Source organism: Emydura macquarii, unplaced genomic scaffold (genome assembly GCF_026122565.2).
Source record: "Emydura macquarii macquarii isolate MOO-44397 ecotype Brisbane River unplaced genomic scaffold, CSIRO-AGI_Emac_v2 contig_75, whole genome shotgun sequence".
NCBI lineage: Eukaryota > Metazoa > Chordata > Testudines > Chelidae > Emydura > Emydura macquarii.
In genome coordinates this window covers 7,814,880-7,840,086 of record NW_027130212.1, presented here as the reverse complement: position 1 = coordinate 7,840,086, position 25,207 = coordinate 7,814,880, and the positions used below count along the sequence as shown (strand labels likewise).

The window sequence follows — 25,207 nt, the reverse complement described above, 5'->3', positions numbered from 1 at the left end:
ATCCTAATGTGCAGAAAGAATAGCAAATATGGCAGGCGACCAGTTTGGCTTAACAGAGAAATCTTCGGTTAGCTTAAACACATAAAGAAAGCTTACAAGAAGTGGAAGTTTGGACAGATGACTAGGGAGGAGTATAAAAGTACTGCTTGAGCATGTAAGGAGTGAAATCAGGAAGGCTAAAGCCACAACTGGAGTTGCAGCTCGCAAGGGACAAGGGTAACAAGAAGTGTTTCTACAGGTATGATAGCAACAAGAAGGTAAAGGAAAGTGTGGGCCCCTTACTGAATGGGGGAGGATACTTAGTTACAGATGATGTGGAAAAAGCTGAAGTAAGTACTCAATACTTTTTTTGCCTCTGTCTTCACAGACAAGGTCAACTCCCAGACTACTGCCCTGAGCAGCACAGTACGGGGAGGAGGAGAGCAGCCCACAGTGGTGAAAGAACAGGTTCAGGACTATTTAGAAAAGCTGGACATGTACAAGTCCATGGAGCTGGATGCAATGCATCCAAGGGTGTTGAGGGAGTTGGCTGATGTGGTTGCAGAGCCATTGGCCATTATCTCTGCAAACTCAAAGTGACTGGGGGAGTCCCAGACAATTGGGAAAAAAAAGCAAATATAATGCCCATCTTTAAAATGGGGAAGAAGGAGGAGCCGAGATCTACAGGCCAGTCAACCTCACCTCAGTCCCCAGAAAAATCATGGAGCAGGTTCCCAATGAATCCATTTTGAAGTATTTGGAGGAGAGGAAGGTGAGCAGGAACAGCCAGCATGGATTCATCAAGGGCAAGTCATGCCTGACCAACCTGATTGCCTTCTATGATGAGATGACTGGCTCTGTGGATGTGGGGTAAGTGGTAGACATAATATCCCTTTACTTTTAGCAAAGCTTTTGATATGGTCTCCCACAGTATTCTTGCCAGCAAGTTACAGAAGTTTGGGTTGGATGAATGGACTATATGGTGGATAGAAAGCTGGCTAGATCATCGGGCTCACTGGGTAGTGATGAATGGTTCGATGTCTAGTTAGCAGGCAGTAGCAAGCGGAGTTCCCAAGGGGTTGATCCTGGGGCTGGTTTTGTTCAACATTTTCATTAATGATATGGAGGATGGGGTGGACTGCACCCTCAGCAAGTCTGCAGATGACACTAAGCTAGGGGGAGTGGTAGATACACTGGAGGGTAAGGATAGGATACAGATTGGAGGACTGGGCTAAAATAAACCTGATGAGGTTCAACAAGGACAAATGCAGAGTTCTGCACTTAGCACAAAAGAATCCCATGCACTGCTACAGAGTGAGGATTGACTGGCTAGGCAGCAGTTCTACAGAGAAGGAGTTGGGGGGTTACAGTGGACAAGAAGCTGGATATGAATCAACAGTGTGCCCTTGATGCCAAGAAGGCTAACAGCATATTGGGCTGCATTAGTAAGAGAATTGCTAGCAGATCAAGACAAAATTATTGTTTCCCTCTATTTGGCACTGGTGAGGTTACATCTGGAGTATGGTGTCCAGTTTTGAGCTCCCCACTACCGGAAGAATGTGGACAAATTGCAGAGTTCAGTGGAGGGCAATGAAAATAATTAGTGGGCTGGGGCACATGACTTATGAGAAGAGGCTGAAGAAATTAGGCTTGTTTAGTCTGAAGAAGAGAAAAGTGAGGGGGGATTCAACTACCTGAAGGGGGGTCTCAGTGGTGGCAGATGATAGAACAAGGAGCAATAGTCTCATGTTGCAGTGGGGGAGGTCTAGACTGTTAGATTAGACTATTAGAAAAAAACTTTTTCACTAGGAGGGAGTGAAGCTCTGGAATGGGTTACCTAGGGAGGTGGTGGAATCTCTATCCTTAGAGGTTTTTAAGGCCCAGCTTGACAAAGTCCTGGCTGGGATGATTTAGTTGGGGTTGGACTAGATGACCTCCTGAGGTCCTTTCCATCCCCAATCTTCGATGATTCCATCAATCAGGTTGGTCAATCTGGCAGTCAGGTTGGTCAGGCATGACTTGCCATTGATGAATCCAGGCTGACTATTCCTGATCACCTTCCTCTCCAAAATATTCAGTATGTCAATATTAACGCTGACATAGGAAATACAATCTTGATTTTGCACTTTAATTCGACTTTAGTAGGTTGAAAGAAAAAAAAATGCAGAAATGCCAAAAATATGCTGGCTAGATCTTCTGTTGGTATAAATCAATGTAACTCTGCTGTTTCAATGGAGCTGTGCCTATTTGCTCCAGCTGGTGTATAAGTCTAATTTTCATTTTGTTTTTGTCATTTTGACTGGTAAGTTGTACTTTAGAAAGTCTGATTGCAATTACTATCAACATGACATTATAAGTAACTGAAAAGTGTAATTTGAGAGATAAACTCAGCAAAAATTGTGTGGAACTTGGATCTGTGCTCTCAGCATCCCTAATTACTCTACCCTTAAATAACCATTGTTGTCTTGGTGACTAATATAATTTCTTCCAGCTAGATAACAGATATTTTATGCAACTAAGGAGTCAAGCCCTATGTCACAATGGCTTTCACTGGATGATACTTCAATTCACCTGTCTTATTTATCAGTTTGTCACCTTTAAAGAAAATGGAAGGTGTCTGCCTATTATTGCAGAGTTATTTCAGGTAAATATAAACACTTGTTTATTTTTAAAAATAATGAATACCAAATTGATCTAGAGAATTATTATTAGTAATCATATCTTAAATTTTTATAGTAAAGTAAATTGCATTTTTGGAAAAAATTCATTAAAATATTGATAGTACTTTGAAGTCCAAAATATGTGAAAGATATACTGAGAACTGGATGAAATTTGGGGGAGGCGAAACTTCCCCCCCTCCCCCCCTCCCCCCCCCAAAAAAAACCTTTTGGGGTCAACTGAAATGTTTAGAGAACTTTTGATGAACTTGCCAAATTCGTTTGGCTGGAAAACATATTTGAATAGCTCTGGGTAGAGTATGCAGTCTTACAGACTCTGACATGCTTACTCAGGCTGAATGGAATCTTACTCTGCAAGCCATCCCATAGATCCATAGAGCTGGGGTTATTCAATGTGAATAAGGGTGGCAGGACTGGGCTTAATGTCAAGTTTTTAGATTTATTTGATCACCTACATTTTGGTGTTCCAGAAGGAGGGTAGTTTAAAGGGACACATAGATCCTTGTAAGCATGATACAGATTAAATGACAGATTGGGGTAAAAAAACCGTAAGAAAGGACCTGAGTCTTTCCCCATTTTCTGAAAGGAACCAAATCAAAACTTTTGTGCCCATATCAGAGTAGTATGGATAAACTTTCTTTCCCTTTCTGTAACAAACTTTTTTTCCACGACATGCTAATAGGTTCCAGCTGCTGCACAACATATTCATCTCCAATAGCCTCCATTTCCACCTCCCTTTCTGGAATTCACACATTTGCACAGTCTGTTGCTGGATTGAGGGGCACAGCTGATCTGGCAGTCTCTCTATTAGGCCAAAGTCATATCCAAATTCAACTTTCCCATTCTGAGTAACATAACTCAGAAAATGGAAATTTGAATTCTTTTTTTGGGGCTGGTGGCCTAGAGAGAAGCAGCCAAAACAGTTGTGCCAAACACTAAGAGGTTGTATCAATAATAAGTATTGAAAAGAGATGCTGGTGCTAGAGATCAGTGTGTGAAAAAAGGGGAAGTGGGAGGAAGGAAAATTAAGGAAATGTGTAGGAGAGTCAGGAACAAGAAAACCTGTGTGAGGTGGGATAAAGAAAAATATGAACCAAGGAAATAGATAACTATCTCCACCTAGCAAGACTGTAGGGATGGGAGAGGGGCTGGTGAGACCTATTGAGAAATTGCAGGTAAAGAAGGAGAAACTGGTTGCTATGGTGGGCAACTAGGAGAAAAGGGGAAGTTGAGTGTAAGATGTACATGGAGAAAGAAAAAGAAGTTTATGGAAGACCGCGGAAAGGGTGGGGAAGTGTGAGCCTGTTGGAAAGGAAATGGAGAGGGATGGGGGAGATAAAGGAGAGACTGCAGGATAACACAGTGGGAAGGGAGAAATGTGAGCTTTAAAAAAATTAGGTATGTATTCTGATAAATATGCCAACATTAGCAAATACATGAACAATATACAGTTTGCCTGTTAAAATGTACTATCTAAACATTACTTAAATCAACCATAGCTTTGGGAGATGATTCAATAAATATTATATTACCTTTACTTAGAACAAGAAAAAATAAGAGGATTAGCTTCTAAATTAAAAAGAGAAGATGGAGGATGCCATGATTATTTTAAAAATTATTTCTCATTTTCTGAAAATATTGGATTATCAATACACATGGTTGGACCAAATTTATCTCTGATGGTGCTCCACTGACTTCCACAGGCTCCACCAGAGATTAATTTGACCATTTCCAACTGTTTTCCTACATTTGTTATAATTTCTTTTTTCTTATATTTTGACTGTTCTCCTGAAGAATTTTCAATAAACAAACAAGTTATGAAAAAAATTGCAGGGTTGTTTTTCTTTACATGAAATGTCCATTTCCACTTTAAAAAAATTATTGAATGATTTTCTGTCTTTTGGGAATGAGGTTTAGCAAGCCAAATGTTTAAACTCCAGAAACTCACACTATAGTGTGTATATAACTTTACCTCCTTTTTCAATTCTGCAAGTTCTTATGAAAGGTGAATATCACCTACTGGCTGGTCTTCTAAAATTATTCCATTTTGGTGTGTCTTTGGTGGCTGTTTTACTATGGCTAGACTTTAGAAAAAGTCCAAGAGCCAGATTCTGCTACCCTTATTCACTCTCAGAAGCACTTTCCTCTGCAAGAAGTCTGATTGACTTCAGTGAAGCTACTTGCAGTGTAAGGTACTACTCCACATGAATAAGGGTGGCAGAATCAGCTCTAAATACTATGAGGCTAGGTTATCCTTATTGCCCTTTTCAGACATTCTCAAGCGAATCCACAAGACCTGATCATGCAACCATTTTCATGGAAGCAGACCCACTGGACTTCAATAAGATGATTTACACGAGGAAAGATTGCAAGATAAGGTCCTTATTTCACAGAGATGTCATATTTTCTACCAAACCAATAAGCAATATTATAACTGGGAATGCATTGCCATGACTTGCAGACAATCTAAAATAAGGATGTTTTATTCACATTAAGACAAAAACAACTGTGATAAAAAACCACTGACTGTATCAACAGAAGAAAGGGGCTCACCCTGCTTCTTGCTGGTCCTCTCCATAGTGTTCTATCTCTGTGCCTGGGAGCGGCTGCACTGGAGGAGGTGGTAGGGGAACATTGGCCCAGTTAGACCCATTATTTTTCTGGGGCTTGGAAGTATTTTTATTTTTCTTCTTTTTTCCTCCTTTTCCACCTGCAAAAGCAACAAAAGTTACAGAGATATAATGGAAAAAATGTTGGCTATGTACATTTCTTTGGAAGAATTCTGATTCCAGATGGCATACCCAAAAAAAGAAGATGTATTTATATCTTAGCAACATCAGCATCAACATGTTAAGGTTGTTACACGGTTCTAAATAATAATAGGATAGAATGGGAAAATATTCTGCATAATTGCTGAAAATTGCTTCTTTTAAAAAATATGAACCCCATAGAACCTCATCACAATGGTGCATAAACGAAATAAAATAAAAACAGTTTTCTTTATCAAAAATATATTTATTGATTTATTCATGTCTGCTTTAAGCCTCCATGCATTCATTGTTGGAAAAAATAATAGACCACAGCAAATTCTTTCAAATGTCAGATTTCAGTGTATTTATAATACTGTTTTGCATAATCTCTGTGGAAAACAGAGAGTTTAAGGACACAGCCTAAAACTTTGCCATTAGAGTCAATTTCTTTCAGCAAGAATGACAAGCATGGTTGTCAAAATGTAAAGGTAAAAGTAATTGGGTTTCTGCCGAAATGGTATTAGCAAGTTCAATTAAAAAAAAAAAAGTATCAATGAGCCTTTTAAAATCTTTTTAGGAGCATATACTTCACATGGCTTATTTTGTAGAAAGCATGCAATTAGTTTGTGGACATAATGGAAAAGTCTACAACTGGATGTGCAACTTAAAACTGGGAAGACGCAGGTGGAAATTAGCTGGGTAATACTCTTTGCCTTTGTCCTTCTTTTTTAATCCTTTTGTTCCTTCTTTGTACCCTCTTTCATCCACATTTTCCTTAGCTCTTTACCACCTTCTGTGCTACTTCCATTTGAACCACTCCTTGTTCCATGGAAATAAGTCAATTTACACAGGTCTCTTCTTTGCTTCCTCATTCCTCTATACCCTCTTTCTTTCTTTTGTCCTCCTTTCATTTGATCCTCTCTTTCCCTATGAAAAATGCAATTTTGGGAGGTAGGACAGGTACAAATGAGGTGGCTATTCCAATCCACTAGTCCTTTTTTCTCCTCCAATCCCTTGCCACTCTGCTGTCTGATATTTCCTTTACTGTGAGATTACAATGGAGGTAAATCAGTCAGTCATCATCTGACACCTGCACTGGGTGAGATGCAGCCAATAGCAATGCAGAAGAAAACAAAGATTTCCACGCACCTGACAGCCACAAAAAAAATTTCTATCTTTTGATCAGTCCAAATCAGAGTGAGTTTTCCAGGACTGGTGTTCCAGCATCCTCCCTTGTCACATCAACCATTACATGTCATCCCCTAAATAGTGGTGGTTGGGGAGCAATGCAGGGGCTCGATAATGTATAGGTGTCAGTCTATCAGTGGAGGTGGATAAAAGATTATCATAACAGTCAGCTAAAGAACCCGAATAGTGCTTCAATGAATAGTCAACAGCATCGCTCCAAGAAGCCTACACCACACCTGAAGCCATCAGCATCTGTAGGCCCATCATTAACATCTTTCCCACACATTTTTGTCCCTACTCCATCTCAACAGACTTAAGGATAGGTTCTCTTAATCCCAGCCCAGGGGAGAGGAAGTTCTGAGCATGATTAAGACAAATATCTTCACATTTTTTTTTGCTGTTCCAGCCCAAAGAGAAGATGCAATCTAGTCTGCAACCACTTGGAAAAACCTGTGGCTATCATGGAAGCCAGGAGAGTCTGAGCAAAACCCAGAAGCATCACCCAGAAAAATAAGTCTATAGGATTCCAGTACTGGATTCTACACAGTCAGTCATCTTTTGGAGGAATCCAGAGAAGTAATTATTCCCTTGGTTTCTTAGTTTGCTGATTCTATAGAAAAATGGACCAATTCAAATGAGCTCATATTTGGGATGCAGCAGCCACAAGAATAGATTCAGAAAGCACAGCCTAATCCAACCTACCCACCTTAGCCTCATTTTATGATGATCTGAGTATGCAGCTGGGCAAATGCCAGCCAAAATAAGGTCAAAGGTCACAATAACACAGGCGAGGCAGGATTTATAAGCCATGATTGAAATGTAGGTGATGGTGCCAACCATGCATCGAGCCCTGCTTGCCTCGTTCGAGCTCTATGAGCAAAGCGACCCAGCAAAGGGCATTATGACAGAGGTGGGGGCAGGTGGGAGGGAGCGCACAAGTACACCAGAACTTTTAGCTTGGAAGGAAAAACAGCCCCTTTTGGCTGGGCTAACGAGAGGGGTGAGAGGAGAGGCAGCAGAGACTGCCACAGAAACCAGGCTGCTGCTTTATACAGGAGTGCTCAGTAACCTCTCTTCCCCTCTCCTGCAGGCTGCCCAGCTGGGATTCAGTTCACCCCAGCCAGAAGGAGCCTGCAGCTGAGACTACCCACTGTAGCCAACTCAGCTCTCTGCCTTCTCTACCAGGGTCCCTCCTCTTCTGTCTGGGAGGGTCTGGAGGCTGGTAAGAGGCTGGAGTCCGGTAGGGCTAGATGGGAACTGAGCTGATTAGAAGGCTTTATAGCTATGAGACTGGCACAGCAGTCTCTTTTTCTTCTTCCCCTCTTTGGGGACAGGTATAGGAGGAACTTTCAAGAAACAGGGAAGACTTTGGATGGCAAAAGATGAACCTTAGTGGGGGCAGGAAGGAAAATGGGGTTGCAGGGTCATGGAGCAGCTTAAGGGGACAAGAAACTTGCAGGGAATAGATAAAATGGATCCTTGGGAAGGGGAGGATAGGGACTTGGAACCTTGCAAGTACAGGAGATGGCCATAAACTGGGGCACCTGAGGGACCTCAGAGGGAAGGGGAACCAGTAAAAGGGTGAACTTTGGGAGGGCAGTGGAGAAAGGTAGAAGGAAAATCTTGGGGAAGGTAGATATAGGGGGCACCATAGGGAGGAAGGTACCTGTGTGACACAAGAACAGGGAAGGAACTTGGGCAAAGGAAAGGCAGGGGATATCGTTGGGGATAATTATTGGGGGTGTGTGACCCTAACAGCATCCCAATGCAAGATGGCCAAGGGCTCACTGTTATCGGCTAGTAAGTCTCAGCAGTCGTGACCAGCTCAGTGTACCCCAACTCACTAACGTCATAACCTGTATCTAAAAGGTGTCCTATGGATATCCATAGAACACTAATAACATACTGATCATTAATATTATTGCATGGTGTATTTATGGAGGAATAATTCAAAATTACAGACATATTGGAAATTGTGTTATTAAAGTGTGTCTGCCGGGCAGGGCAAAAGTTACCTTAACACCTTATCTGACATCTTAAAGATATTTCCAAGATACAATAAGAGATAATGGGAATACAATGTACATAGAAGGCACTTCAAGCAAACCAGGGGAGCACCACTGAGTATCACAGCAGGGGGAGGAGATGGTAGTAAACAAATCCATTTGCATTTTAGCGAACACAAGCAGGGAAAGAAACCAGCATGGAACTTCCTTCATCAACAGGCTCCATGTTGCTTTGAATGAACTTTATGTTGGGGGGTAACTTTCAGAAGAATCCATTTCAAAAGTTCAGTAGATGATAAAAGAGAGGGGCAAAGAACTGCAGGAATCTTTCATCTAAGATAATAAAGGAACTGAGTACTTTGTGGGAGATCCTGACCAAGGGGGTGATCAGCCATCTTGCTGGAAGGTAGGTTGGTAAGAAAACTACCTTGAACAAAAGCTGTAACTTGTTGTGTTAAGCCTTAGCATCTATAAAGCATTTTTTCACTTTTCTTTGGTTGTAGCCATTTCTAACTCTATCCTTTATACTTGAACTCACTTAAAATCCTACCTCCTTTTGTTAATACTCTTGTCTTACTTTGAATCTAAATCAACCCACTGCAAGGTTTGATTTAAAGTAAAGGTTAACTCCAGTAAATGTGGAAAGCTGCGGGGTATTGAAGGAACAAACAAATCTTAGTATCTCTCTGAGTGGTGCAGGAGAGGGCAGGACATTGCAGAGCACGGAGGTTCGGGAAAATTTAGGACTGGGGGCAAGGGTTGGGGTCATCTTGCCAGGCATAATCCAGGTGGAGGCCAGAATGTGACAGTGGTGTAACAAGCAGACTGCTGGAATCACAGTTGCCTAGTCAGAATTGCTTAACACACAAGCAATCATAGTGCAGGCTTGTATGCTGTCTGGAAGCCTCCAGTCAAGGGAGAAGCCAAGCATTTTGAGGCACTCAGGATTACAGGGCAGGCAATGACACAACCTTCATCAGTCTGGATTTCACCCCAGAATGTGATAAGGATCCCAGGAAAGTGGGAAGGGTCAGTTTAGACACAAGTACTAGAAGAGGACCTTAGGCAAGGAGAGCTGGAGAGTGTGGGACACTGCAAAAACTGGGACTTTGGTGAGAAATGACAAGTACAGGGAGACCTTGATGATAGTGGGAAGGGGAGGCAGAAACTTGGGGGACTGTTTGAGGGGAGAGATCTTGGAAGAGGGGGAACAAAGTCTAGGAGAACACTAGTGGGGAGATGGATCTGGGAGAAGAAAAGAGATTAAAGAAATAAAAGCCAGGGACCTGGAGGACCAAACTAAAATGGCATACATGCAGGAAGAAAAGACTTGAGTTGTTTACAGAAGGGACAGTTAGGGAATTTCAGGGAATGAATAGAGGGCAGAATAGGAAATGAAGAGAGAAATACAGGCTTGGTAGGAAAAAAATGGGAGAGGGATAATATGAGGCTTGAGAGAGAATGTGACTTGTACAGAGAAAAGGAGGATGTTTGGAGAGAGAAAGGGAGGATGTGGGGTGGGAACCTGTACTACTGAGATCCTTGTGGACATGGGCCACATTGTACTGTGTGGAAACGGATTTGTCCTTTCTTAACTCTCTATAGGCAAAAGTACTCCAGTGCATGATCAGGGGAACAGAGAACTAGAATGTAATATCTAGTCTATTTTTAATATTGTTCCTTTCAAGTCTTATTTTCCCATGCCAGTCAGGCCAGAAATTCAAAGGTCTCGTCACCTTGAATTTCAATGATTCTACAATCAAATATTTGAACGAATCCAGCCCTATAACACAGTCTGCCAGTTGGACTGATTCAGAACAGACAACACATTTAAAAGCTTGATATTGTCCTCTAATACTTAACACATATTGAGTCATATCTCAGCATAGAAATCTCTGCACTTGAAAATATGCATGCAGAGGAACTAATTTTCTTAGTAACGTGTCAATGCACCCTATAGATTAGAGGTGAAGAACAAGTCTGTAAAGTACTACAGGACATTAACTTATAGTCTCTTTTTGCCAGCACAATAAGCTTATTTTTCCATTTAACTAGAATCAGTTAGTGTTTCCCATAAAATGTAAGAATACTTTTGGCTATTTAAATTACAGGCCAACATTTATTTTGAATCATCATTAAAACTGACCTACTCCTAAAGTAGATCTGTATTGTTATGTTGCTTCAGCTTATAACAGAAGTCCAAAAGGTTGCAAGAAAAAAATATGTACCTCTAGTTAAAATCCCTAGAACTCTTTTCTATTGTGCTTAAATGTAACGACATACTTTCACTTTAATTGCAAGTTTTTTGGTTATGTGTTTTCTTTTAAAATGGCATAATTTTACAATAATAATATTTTAACAAAGTCAAAATATAGAATTAAAGAATAATCATAAAGAAACAAAATTCATTGTTGCTCAGTGAAAATGTGTTATATTTCCAACATAACATGCAGCACACGCATAATATTTTCATTATGTTTGTATGCAGACTTGAAACAATTTTTGAAATACCAACCATTTTAAGAAGGATTTGTTTGGACCCGAATATTTTGCTGTTTCTGGTGGGTTTGTTGATATAAAATATCATTTATAACATGGTTCAGAGGCATTGGGATCCAATAATGATTCAACAAAATCAGACAACATAAATTCAACAAAAACAGACTACAATGACATGTGCAGTGATGTCTAAATGGACAAACACAATATTTGACTGTAAACTATTATTGAAATAATCTCTCTTTCCTGGTTATAATCAGGACTACAGAGCAAGCTGCTTACAAACACAAATACTTCTCTTTGCACACGTTGTAATGAAACCAACCTGAAAGGCTGCCACTTCTTTCTGAGCTGTTGTGAGAGCTGGTGGTGCTGAAATCCTGTGACTGGTTGTGTGGCATTCTATTAGACAATCCCTCAGCCAATCGGTAGTCAGGGATGTAAAGTAAGGCTAAGAGTTAAAGGGCAAAGGTCATAGTGGCATCATGTGATTAGTTTATAGCACAAGCACATGCAGAACATGCAGTTAGCAAGTCAGAAGCAGATGTGGTGGGACTGTGGGAAATGTTTTACCTAGCCTGTCCTAATGGAAATACAGATGGGCTGCAGATTACGATGAGACACAGAGCATTCAAGTGCAGAACAATTTATTTTGAGATGGTGTAGAGAACAGTATGCATGCAAGGTGCATGTTATTAGTTAAGGTAAATATGAATAGTAAATCACAAACTACAATTTTCTAATTCATGCACAGAAGATCTAGTATAAACAGTGACTCAAGAAAATAAAAGCTGAAATTCACCATTGTTGCCTTTGCTTTGGTCCGGCAGAGAGTAACCGAATCCCATTAGGTCAGTTTTTTGTTGAATTGAGCTTTTCCACTGAGGATCAGGTAAGTCGACCGCCAACTCATGGATGCTGTTGGAATGCAGAATCTGCGTGGTGGCATATGGTGTAGCTTGTGTGATTTGGCTGGAACTGTTGTAACTAGTTTTGGTAGTGAAGTCGATACTGCTGTAAATGGCTCCATCAGAAAGCATAGTGGCAGTTTTATCACCTTGGCCTGGCACTGGTGTCAGCACATCTGTGGTGAACATAGGGGAATGAAACAAATCAGTGATGCACAGGAAGCCTGAAACTATCAAGGTTTAAGATGAAAAATAAATGTGTCATTCTGCACGTTTGCATTTCAGCTGCGACGGGGTCCATGAGCCAACGAAGGGGAGATGATGTACAACCATTGCCAAAGCTATCAGCATCTGTGACAGGCCCACTACTTGTCCTTCACGTTTCATGGCCTAAAACCATCTTTTTTCTTCCACACCTTCAACTGCGGAAGGTGAAGTTTGGAATATTTCACTACTGAAGAATGTTTTCAATTGTTCGTTCTATGTCAGAATCAATGAAACTGTCTGGGCTTTAGGGAAATGATGAAAGAAGTGAATCTACAAATCACAGTGGAAACCATCTCCATGCAAATATCTAACAAAACTACTGAATGAATGCCATGGCTGCGCAAAGTAATTCTTTTCAGGACACAAAGTGCATTTCTCTTAAGTTTTATCCATCAGTTTATCCGGTTTGATTTTAGAACCTAAACAAGACATTTCATCTCAACAACTCAGAAAAACTGACATGAATAAGTCATTTCAGCGACAAGATTTCAGCTACACTGAAGAGATTCAGGTGATCAGTCAATTATAATGATACAGTACACTGCTGGAAATGGAGAACAAACAACTCAGTTCGAAAACTGTACTATGTGTAGATTGAAATTAAACCTTGGAAACCATGTAGCATATTAAACAAAATATTTACTCACTTTTTTACATGCCGAATCATTTTACATATTGCAGATTTATAATTGTAATCCTTTAGATCTGAAGTCTCTCTCCTTTTGAAATCTCACAGTGACACTTACTGGCAGAATACTAGTTTTAAAAGTTAACACCTCTGAAGTATACCTGAAAAGATGCCTGAATGGTGACTGGTACAATGGCACAGGCAGAAACACTGATCAGCTTATAACACTCTCTCAGAGCCAAATATTTCAAACATGGCTCTTTTTCTAATGTGTTTAAGTTCAGAAGAGTGGTACTCAGTGTGGAATCCAACTGATGGAAGACATGCTAAATGACTGCCAACTATTGGACATGGACTCTGACTGTAAAATTTGAATCATAATCATTATGAATACTTCTTAATTCAGAATGCTCAGACCTGGGGTTTTGGTAAACCATCGTAAAAATCAAGGTCATTTGATGGCTTTTGGGGACTATTTCCTACTGTGAGAATGTATGTACAGCAACTAGCACAATGGGACACTGACCTTGGTTACAGCCTCTGGACACTAACGTAACATCACTAACAACAACGACTATTCGGGGTTCAAATTTCAAATACACAAAAATTCAGGAGTGTTTGGAAATGAGGATTTGGTTTGGGCTCATCTGTATTTTCTACTTTTGCAGGTAGCAGTGAAATGATTTAGATGGCCAATGATCTATTTGGTGAGGCACAATCAAGTATATAAAATGGCTAAATTCTATCATGACTACAGATTAATTATGGGCACAGAAGTGAAGTATAACCAATAAAGAGCACAGTCTTCCACCTGCAAAACTAGAGTTAATCTTTCAAAAATCAGGCCATTAGCATCTAGTTACAGTGTTCTAATGTACTTTCAATGCTCGGTTTGCAGCTATAAACTGAGCCGGAGATCTGAGAGTCAAGCTGGGTCCTATCTGACTTGTATATCATCACCAATAATAAAGATTCTATCTTGCCCCCAAATGGTTCCATGAAGTTGCAATGGATTGAAAGCTAGTAAACAATTCTGTTAATGATGTAAAAAAAAAAAAACCCAGCATCCAGCTCCATCAGCCTGTGTTGGCTCTGCTGTAGAGATGATAGGAGTAAAAAGCAGCAAAATATACTTGTATCCAGCATAATCAGACATGACTCTAAATATATGCACAGAGCAGATCACTGTTGAATAATAATAATAATATTGGGGTCCGTGTGCATACCTCCCTGATAGTTGGAAATTGTCACTTCGTCTTACTACCAGTGAAGCATAGGTTGCCCATAAGTATTGGAAATTTTAAATAGAACTATTTATTATAAATTGGGGTTCTTTAGTTTAATAAAATGCACGTTGAGCACATGAACAATTCTTTAACTGTCAATTTACAAAGTAATTATATAGTAAAAAATCAAGCACTACCACACAAGACTCATCTCATTCAATCATATCTCTTGTGGAAAAGCCTGAAAAAACAAATGAATTTTCCATCACGTTGTCATAGAGGGAAGCATATTCCATAGTCAAGGTTTTTCTGTTGAAAATACTCCAAATCCTATCCTGCACTCTAGATCCTCAGGTAATTTAGTTTGGGGTCCTATCTAAGTTACAACGGTCTCTTCACTCTGCCTTACGGGGCCAAAGCACTGCTCAAAATATTTGCAGTACTCTGTGATATGGCCCTGCCCTCAATATGTCCCTCACACTCAGTGTCTTGCCCTGGCATACCCTCTACACCAGAGTTTGCAAGGGTAAGGGAGTTTTTGTAAGACAGCTGTAAAGCCATCGTTCACGGTTTCTGCACAAAGAAACCATCCCCTGGCCACATCCAAGATGTCTAGAAAGTCTAGAAACTCTTTATGCCACTCCATTCCTTTTACCCAATGGAAAGTGGCCACCGGGGGGGCGGGGGGGGGTATAAGTATCATTCTCTGACTTGAGCCCCTAGAGTTAAAATCAAGGGACTGATAGCAGAAACATCAAGTTATGAATGCCATTTAGCTACTAAAATTCAAAGAATAAATGTTATGTCCTTTTGAGACATCTGGTCCTCCCCTCCCCTTAAACATTGAAGGCAAAAATCTCTAAAATCTACTTCTAAACTTGGGCCAAATGCTATGAGAAAATGTTAATTTTTTGTACAATGGGTGCTAATGCAAAGATCTGGAAATGCTCAAGAATCATATTTTCAGGGCATCTGCAGTCAAGAAGCTGGCGGATGTACGTATAATACTACAGCTTTCCTCTCAATATTTTCTACAGACATGCTCTCTATTACACCATATTTGTAATATGAGTACATAAAGATGGTTTTGCTATATGGAAAGTTAATATAAAGTGTTTTAAAATAGTTCGGAGCCATGGTATAATATTAGAGAAAGAATGTTATACAACACAGCAAAGTGTTACAAACAAATTGAGAAGTGACCCGTCATATGGAAATTTTGACATACTTTTTTTTATTTCTGCTTCTTCTTTTTTTTTTTTTTTTTTAAATATTAGAAATTCAGGTGTTCTGTACCCTGGAAGGCTGTATAGAGACAGTCGATTTGGTAGGATGACATCAGAGAACCAAGGAAATGAGAGGGGATGTGATTATTATTTGGCATGTTTAAAACTCTGTCTTTTGTGTTTTAACATCCTTTTGACTAAAACACTCGAGAGAAAAGCTCTCTTTGTTATGGAGTTAGCATCAAAATAATGATATCTGAGACTGTCCAAAAAAGGACTTCCAATGAAACCAGAGCAGAAAAAAAGATCCTAAAAATTCAAACAGCTTCCCTCTTCCCAATACCGTCCCCACCTGCATAAAAAAATCTTTGTGGCCTTCTCTATACATTATGGCCCAGAGTTAGAACAGCCCCACTAATGAGGCTATGCAGGGACAGAGAGGTGAACAACAAGTTTCCTTCTCTATGGAGATGCTCAAGGGCTGCTCAGAACAGTCATCTCTGAGCTCCTTGCTCAGTCCTGCTATCCTACATAACCCATTCCCCCAAAAAGGGTAGAGAAAGAGGGGAGGACATTTCCTAGTCCCCTACACTACAGTGGGGCAGATTGCTCACCCTCATATGGAAGGAGCAGCGCCTAGAGAGCATCTTATGTGCTCCATCTGAGGTGATGCATCCCTTCCCATGCATGTTTCTGGGATGTAGCTTAAGTCACAATCTAGCCCTATATTTAAAGAAGCAGAAAGAGGCACAAATGTGATTATTTTTTCTTTACAAGTCACCCTCAAAGCAGACGAACATTTCATTTTTAGTCAGCCATGGCACACAGAAAGAATTGTGCTTTATACCACGCTGAAATAAAAATACTTTGTACATAGTACTTATCACAGATCTTAACAAACATGAAATAACTAACTAATCCTCAACATTCTGGTGTGATAGGAGCTGTTATATTCTCACTTAGTGTTTTAATATCTATGACTGAAGTGCGTAATTTGCCAAAGAAAGAAATAATACTGACATTAATAGTAATAATAACAATAATATTACACACTGGGGAAATGAGAGAGGCGAAAGCCAATATTTTCAAGAGTAATCTCTGATACTGGATGCCAATCTGGGACATGTTGGGTCTGATTTTTAGAACTACAGATTACCCACAAGTTCAGATGAATTCAATGGAACCTGAGGGGGCTCAGCACTTCTAAAAATCAAGCCCACGTTGAGCACCCAAAAACTGACCCTAAATAAGACAGTAGTTCTGAAAATTTTGGCTGTAATGGTGTGTCTGTGATAGACCGAACAATATCAGAAGAACATATAAGGACTAGAAATAGACTAAAATGCAGATAAAAACCCAACATTACTAATTAGCAGTATTGTCGTGCTATACTGTATTGTACCAGGCAGCGATTTTACAGCTAAAGCTCTTTGATGGATTAAACACCCCCACACACAATATATATACATATACACAAAACAGAACCCTACATGAAAAACAAACTAAAGTGAAAACAATATGCATTATTCACTGCATGGTGACATGATAGAGTAAAACCCACCTCCACGACCAAAATTCCCAAGATCATTGGGTCCACTAGTGCTGTTGTTTACTGGCAGACTGGTGGCAGGCCAAGAGTCTGCAAGCCAAGGATAACTGGGGTCACTTGCATTCAACAGACCAGGTCGACTAAAGCAGGAGGGGAGGGAAAGGAAATGAACATTAAAGTATGTCTGTCAGACAATTCTGGACAACATAATGATTGAAGAGACCATCATTTTTCTCCTGCCACAATATGTAATAAACAGTTTAGGAGACTTCAATTTATTTCAAATTAAAACTGTGTAGGCTTTCATGATTTAAAGACCTTCAGCAGTTAATTAAGACTATATACAAATCAACTTTGCCAGTGAAAATGGAACTAGGTATCAGTCGTGATTCCGGCAGAATCCAAATGAACTCTGTTGTCTGTCTGAAACAGGGAATAGGCTGTACCACTGAAGGATCCTAAACTACGGTTGAATGATCAATTGCCACCTCAAGGGAACAATCACTCAAAATGACTGCTCTGTAACAGCCATTTCCAGGACTTTGGGCTACTATTTCCTCACTCCTTGAATCCCAAATGTACGTCTGTCATTTACAGGCTGGTAGCTCTTTCTCTGAGTACTCTTGTATAGTTTAGAGACAAATAGGTTTGAGTGGGATTAATGTAAAGTTCACAACAGTATTTTTATCTGTGACTACAACTTGCTTTCATATTCTTGTAATATTAAACTTCGAGAGCTGTATTCAAACTTGAATATCTCAAAAAGGGAAGTGAACTTTGGCTATCAGGCACTGTGTACTCGTTAAGCACAGGATAAATAGTATGGGCCTATCCTGAAATTCAGCATGGCAAACATGGACAGTGTTTTGTGTTTTGAAAGGAAAATCAATCTCTTAACATGAAAAGCACAGTTCTGAAGCTTTTCCGGATTATTAGCACACTTATGAGAAAGGAGCAACATTTATAATCATTGTGGTTTTTCTGATAGACCCCTTCTAGTACAATCCCTAAGAGAAACATGGGTTTCTATGGAAACAGCAATAAGAAGATCTAGCAGTTTTCTTGCCACATCCACTAGCTCTCATTAGGCCTAATCTCTTTTTGCTAAAATATTGATTAAATGGGAGATTGGAAGTTATTACCAGGGCCTAATTACAATCTCCATATTGGCAAAGAGAAAATAGATGAGGATATATGGGTTTGTTATCAGCTTTTATCAATTTCAATTGAGTAGCCAAAGTTGTGGAATCCAGTTCTATCAATCTACAACCTATTTATCATCCATGAATCATTTATTTTGTGATCGATTATGTGTAATTGTTCACTCACAGCAATTTAGTGGAGCCAATAAGGAGTCTTAAACAACAGCAACTTCATTTGCTAATGTCTAATTAATGCAATAAGCATCCTGGTAACAAATGAACACATTCTTTGTGATATTTACTACTAATTTCTTCTTGGGCAGCTGGGAGATATGAAACATCTGGAGTTGATTCCTCTAAAGTGCCCAACAGATAGATCATTAAACCTTGTGGTAAGCCATTTAATTCCTCCTAGACTTGTCAGTCTTATAAATGATCTTTTATTATAATAGTCCTTTACCTATAGAACAGTTCAAGTTCCTAGTCAAAAAAGAAATAGGATGGAAAAAGATCTTTTTAACAACAAACATACCTTCCATTGCTCATTAGTCCTCCATCTCCTCTTTGAAAAGTGACTGTTTTGGTATAAAAACCAAACAAAAACAAACAAACAAACAAAAAACACAAGAGAGGCAAATAAAATCAGTTAGTAATAATTATTAATAATAATAAATCAGATTTTTCATCATCCAAGACTAAAACCTCTGGGCATCATAACACGATATATAAGGCAGCAGTTACAACAAAGAGGGGTTACCACTGGACAGATTTAAATCAATCGGCCCTGCATTCTGTAAGCCAAACAAGCATAGGCTGGCTAAAGAATCCTGAATTTACTGTGTGTCCTCTGACAGGACTGTGTGTGATATGAGACTATGTCAGGCGGTGAAACTGTGTTTTCCTGGCATCCTTCTGCGTCAGTATATAATGACATTATACCAGTATGTTAACGACATCAGCGCCATGATGCAGCAGCATAATGTCTCCACACAAATATTTTGTCCCATAGGATAAATGCAAAGAGGTGGCAGCCCTGCTAGAGTTATAGAGAAGGGAAAACAGGTATAAATCCTACCTCACTTCCCTCACACATTCAAGATAAAAACATCACACATAAAAACACAAATACACATCAGCATTACATGAAAGAAAATCTCTTCAGTCTTGCCCTGAAGGATGCCAAGGATATACTCTGAAGTCTATCAATCATAACAGAAATACATTAATGAACGCTTGACAGAAAAGTCCCTGCCACACCCACTGTATATTCACAGGGGTATATTTCAGGATGGCCTACAGTTGTAATACCCTTTCTCTGTTGCTGTTTTGAAATGTAGGGCAATATAAGTGGTCCTATATTGTGGTCCTATGTGATTAGTTCCTTTATATACTAATTTTAAGCCAACCTTTGGTGCACACTTGCTGAATAGCAACTGCAATTCATGTACTGCAGAAAGCACTAGGTATTGTGAAATAAGGTCAATGAGCAGTCCTGGTCCTTCAGTGGCACAATAATTTATTAATGGTTTTCAGAGATAGTTCCAATTAAGTCCCCTACAGCAGTCTGTTTTAGTGGTCTGGCCTGGATCCTTAAGATCTTTAACAAAATCCACATCTAAAAATGAAAGTTGCAATGTCAGATAGTAAGAAGCTGTATAGTCAGCTCAGTTAAAAATAATCCCCAGATAGGTAATTCTGACCACCTTCCTGGGCTAGCCATCTTCGTCAATAAATATACAGTCACTAAAGTATTTGCAAGATTCTCCAGATATTACCCCCACCAACTCAGGAATACCATGGTTGTATCTAGGCTGACTTTAACCAGCTCTCTGTCATACACTGCAATCTCAGCCAGACAACAAAACAGCACCAAGATGGAAATGTCATGATTAGCAAAGAAACTGACATAAATCTGTATAACAGCAGCATCCTGGTGATATCTCATATTTAGTCACTTTATCAGTTTTCTAAGGAGCTTTACAATACACTTTAACAACATTTAAAGGTGACAAAACTGACCCCTTTAGGATCCCATATGAAAGTGCTTTTGGGGCTGATGATTAATTATTCATTACCACAGAATGGACTACAGTTTCTACTGGAAAGCTACTGTAGTTCTATTTCACATCAAACTGTTTAATAACTGTATTTTGAAAAGAGTTAATCTGAAACAATTAATGACAAGAAAATCAAAAGCGTGGGAAGTATTAAATAAAAGCCTGCTTAGAAAAACACCACATGCTAAAAACATTGCAGCTAATTAGCTCTCGCTCTGACACTACTTTCCAGTTATGTTACTTTTTAATGGACTATCAAGTGATTGTATCACTCTTTGCTAAACGTGAATAAGCTAAGACTAAAGAGCTGTAGATATTATTTATGAATATGCAAATAAATGGTGCTGTCTGGCTATGTCTCAAAACATGTTGTTAAGCAATGTATTAGTAGAAGCTAATTTAATGTTCTTTTTCTTCCCCATCTTCCATTCCTTCCAGACATTCTACTTTTGTCAAAACAACAAGTGATGTTGCTGTAAAGATATAAACCCAGAAACAGTACCACTAATGTATTCAATAATGAACTATATGAATTGGGTTTGGTATTTTAAAGGGGGCTTTTCAGATCATACATTCCATATTGAAACTTATTTTACATCTGAGATTAATATGTTTATGTAGGCTACAGACTGATATTAACATTTTAATTTTAAAAGAAATATTGCCACTGTGTATGTGAGAGAGAGAGAGAGAGAAATTTTAAATATGACAAATCGGGGGAAAATAATAGGTTTGGTCAGCTACATATTTATAATCTGTAAGACTCTTCTGGGCTTTTACCACACACAGCGGGGAAGGAGGGGATGCAAAAAGAGAACATACCAACAATTGTCCCCAGAGCCGTGAGGTACGCAAGATACTTCTGAGCATGCTGGGGAAAGTATCATGAGAAGAAGTGGCTCCTACACCTTGTATAAAGCTGTAGTTGATCTCCACAGTTTGCTGTAGTCTGCCACCTGGCACAGAAGAGGGATGGATGCCACTGCTCTACCCTGCCTTTGGGTGACTAGCACCTAGTGGTAATTCACAACATCACTTTGTGACCCTCCAATAAAAGCCTTGTACTTTCAGAGAGAGAGAGACAGCTAGGTTCTGACTGAAAAGGAGAAACCCATCCAAAAGGACGAGTTATGGCAGTGTTGTTGGTTTTTTTATGGGCCAGGCTGTGGCTGGGTTTGTGTAAGCGCATGTGGCTTGGAGAGGAGGCTCCTTATACTTGCTTCCACCTTGCATGCTGATGCAGGAATGGCTATAATCCTTCCCCTAATATGAAACAAGAAAACACCACAGTCACTGTTCTTGCTTAACAGGCTCCTGCTGATCAGCAAAACGTTATGGCCCAAGGCTGTGTATCTTTTTTTAAACCAGAGGATGTTACTGGCAGATCACAAAATTATTTTGTATTTCTGATCTCCTTCAAAACAGGACTACCTGAGGTTGGCAAGAGCACATCCATTTCTCTTAGAATCAACATTAAGAAGGAAAAGTCGGCTAATGGCACAAAAGACACGGTCAGGCTGCCAAAATAAGCACTTTTTTTTATCACTTCAGCCATATGTTTTCTCAGCATTTTTTGCCTGCAGTTTGAGTTCTGAAATTACAAAACAAGTCTAAATGCTGAAAAGGAGCATATTTAATGCAATACAGTCTTGTAGATGTCGATGCAAAATAAAATGCCCAGACAAGCTAGCTTTATTCAGCTTGTCTCCATTCCAAATAAATGCTGAACAGTTTAGAGGGGTAATGGGAGAGGAGGAAGGGAAAGGTCTCTCTCTATCAGTGATCCAACCCATCTCTTGCCTTTTATCATTGAGAAAGCATGAAAGGTCTTTCAGCATTATCTATATCTGATATATGTTCTCAGAATGGTTGAAGACCTGCATTAGGTGTGGGGAGGAGACTGGCTTTCAAAAGAAGATGGGGACGAGGTGAGGGGGAGAGAAAGAACAGTGATTTCTAAGGGATTCTCACCAGTCTATGCTACAAGAGCTGCAAAAATGCAGAGTGTACTCCAAAGTGCATTTAAAATGCATACAATGTAATGAATTTTATAGTATATATTTGTATGAAGAAGAGTATATGTTAAAGAGCTTTTTCATGTTTTTTAAAAAATATATAGGGAAGTACCTATGCTATTTACTAATACTATCTGACAAGGTTAAACCTAATCTTTATGCCTGCTAGAACTGGAAAAATATGAATATATAGTAAGTTGACATTTTGAGGCAAGAAAGCTTTAGAAAGCTTTCTGTGTGCCTATCTCTAGTAGGCCACATTTTCCTGCCACAAATGAAAACTTTAATGTTGCCAGCCAAGTCTCATTCCTTTTCCTGATAAGCTGTTCCTCAAATATGAATGTAGATTAATCCTCTTTTAATAAGCATTAACTCAGAACAGATAATCAGCGTATAAAAATTCCATCAAATCTTCTGCCTGCCTTTGGATGATTCTGTCAAATAATTTATACTTCTCTAACAATTTTACGAATTGTGCATGAAATGTTTAGCATGCCATAATTTCCTCTCTATTTTTAATTTGTTTATATTTATTAAGTTTCACAAAATCTTTAATCCCTTAGGGCATTAATCACTAAATAAGCTTACCTACTCATAAACATGAACATAAACATTTACTTTCTTTGCATGATTCCTAGCCTGTGCACTCTTGAAAACACCTTGAGTATTCAAGTGAGTGGTTTTTGGCACACCCATGAGTCTGAGGACACATGAAAGATATATAGATATACGGCGTTTCTCTTGTTTCCGCACACGAGTTATGTGAATTTACTGTACAGGAACCTGTGTAGAAATGTGATGACACATTTGTAATTTTTCCTGCTAAATGAATGAATTCTGTTCCAGGGTTGTAATGAATGGGAGTGAAAAAACTTGCATATGGTACTTAGAAGGAATACCTGTATTATGCCAGCTCCCCTTCTTTGTGCCATGAGCAAACCTGTGGTGCATATTTGTATCTGGGGAACGTGAGTAGAGGATGAACATGAAAAACAGGAAATTAGTGTATAGTTCAGTTTCAGTGTGCATAGCAGCAATGTTTTCTCTTCTAGAGCGTGTCAAAAGGTACACAGACCTGTCAGGCCAAATTGTCCTCTACAATCTGCACTGCAGATTGCTAAATAAGGAATAAATCCTGTATTTGTGGTGCTGAGAGACTCCTGTGCCAAGCTTTTGCTTTGCTGATATTCTGCCATCTTCCAAGAATGTATATTTAACCCACTGGTTCTGGTTATGTTACTACTGCTTCCCAGCTAGTGGAGTCACTTATTTCACTCACAAAGTAGACGCTCGTGCCTTCAGTGCTTTAAGTCTCAAGTTCAATCCCTGCTGATGAATCATGCTGTGGGGGTTGTTACAAGTGGTGCTTGGGCCTGTGAACCAGTAGACTGCATACAAACTACAGCTGTTCCATTGTAAATAACCAAAAATCATGTATGAGGTCATATTATTCATTATTTGTGAATATGTGAAAATGTTCACAAATCCAGAAAGTTACCTAAATTTTAGCCCTACAGATTATTCATCTCCAGCACAAGTATGTACCAGGAGCATTCCATTTTCTATTTACTATGCTTCTGATTAAAATATTTCAGTAATTCAGACATGCAGCAGAAATAATATATTTTAGGTGGCCAATCACACGATGTAAATAGAAAATAGTTAAAGTGAACAATTAACAAACAACCCAGTTAGAAAATTATCAGTCCAAACATTTAGCAAATATTTTCAAATAATGAATACATACCACTTTTTAAAAAATCAGTGTCAGTTTGTGAATGATTTGCAAATAGAGTTAGAAAACAAAAAAGAATATTCACAAAAAAATTGGAAAAATGTTTTTTCTGTTTTTTCAAAACTATCCAACCAGTTCTATTTATGAAGCAAAGTAAAAATCTGAATTTATCACAAATATACATAATGAGCAATGTGACCATTTCTATTACATATCCGGATATTCATGTTTTATGTATTCATGAAGGAACAGTTCAAAGCAGATGTTTGGCCTGAGCAAAAATGTATTTCTTTCACAAACAAATAAGTTAGGACATATTCACCTCCAATGTAACTTCACTGAAATTTTCCTTTAAAGTAGCTGCATTTTGTCCTATGATGTCTAAAAATGTAGGCCTGAAATCGATTTCAGTATATATGGGTTTCAACTGACTATGGAAGGGTAACCATGAGTCTTCTCAGATCTGTCCTACAGGGAGGTGTTTAGCTAAGTGAAAATTTAAACATTTTGTGGCTATAGATCATATAACCAACTCCAAATCCATACAGTCAGGAACTTCATGTGGAACTCTGAGCCTAGAAATAAATCAGTAGATTATGCTAAGCTACACACTCTTTTGTTTTGTTTTGATTTTGGGCTAATTGTGACCATTTCTGAAGACCATGGATCAGTTTTCGATCACTGTTCCTCCACTGTACATGGACTTCATTGCAGTAACTCTGGATTTACTCATCACGAAGGAGATCAGCATCTAGCCCAATGTGTTCAGAACACACACAAGTTAAATTACAGTAGTATGTGATTAGGGTTTTAAGCATTCACGCTGTGCCTCCCAATGAAATGAGAAAAGCATTTCAGGCTGTGGTCACTATCTGTCAAGCTGTGCCACATCTTACTTTTATCTGAACAAACATGCCAATAGTGCTGGTTTGGCTGAGCAATTCATGTGTTTTCAAACCTTCTCTTTGGGTACAGTTATTCAACAATTATATAACAATGATATAAGGATTGTGTGAACAAGTGGTATCTTGTCACCTCTCTCATGGCCAGCTGGGCTCCCTTGCCAAACTGCACACAATTGCAGTTATGGCTGAAAAGTGCAGAGAAGCAGCTAGAAGGGAACACTGGAAAGTTCCAATGAGCAGCAGGCAGAAAAAGAGCAATGAGCATACTGTGAGAAATGGAGAAAGAAGGGGAACCATTAGCACAGGGGAAGGAGGAGGAATGATGGCAGGATAAGCAGAAGCATCATTTTAAAGGGCCTGTTTTCAAACAAGCCAGGAGTCTGGAGGCTACTGGAGGTATACATTTTGGTGAGTTTTAGGTTACTCCACTTCACTTTTTAACACGGAAA

General features: G+C 39.2%; 1 protein-coding gene across 1 annotated transcript in view; it reads right to left on the bottom strand.

Annotated features, from left to right (window-relative positions):
- Positions 1-25,207, bottom strand: part of ROBO2 (roundabout guidance receptor 2) — a 583,446-nt gene that overhangs the window by 49,058 nt on the left and 509,181 nt on the right. Inside the window, exons 19-23 of the mRNA XM_067543334.1 lie at positions 18,579-18,621; positions 16,917-17,044; positions 11,903-12,184; positions 11,426-11,551; positions 5,211-5,367 (exon numbers count right to left, since the gene is read on the bottom strand). Coding sequence (XP_067399435.1) covers positions 5,211-5,367; positions 11,426-11,551; positions 11,903-12,184; positions 16,917-17,044; positions 18,579-18,621 — 736 coding nt within the window. The remainder of the gene's footprint in view (positions 1-5,210; positions 5,368-11,425; positions 11,552-11,902; positions 12,185-16,916; positions 17,045-18,578; positions 18,622-25,207) is intronic.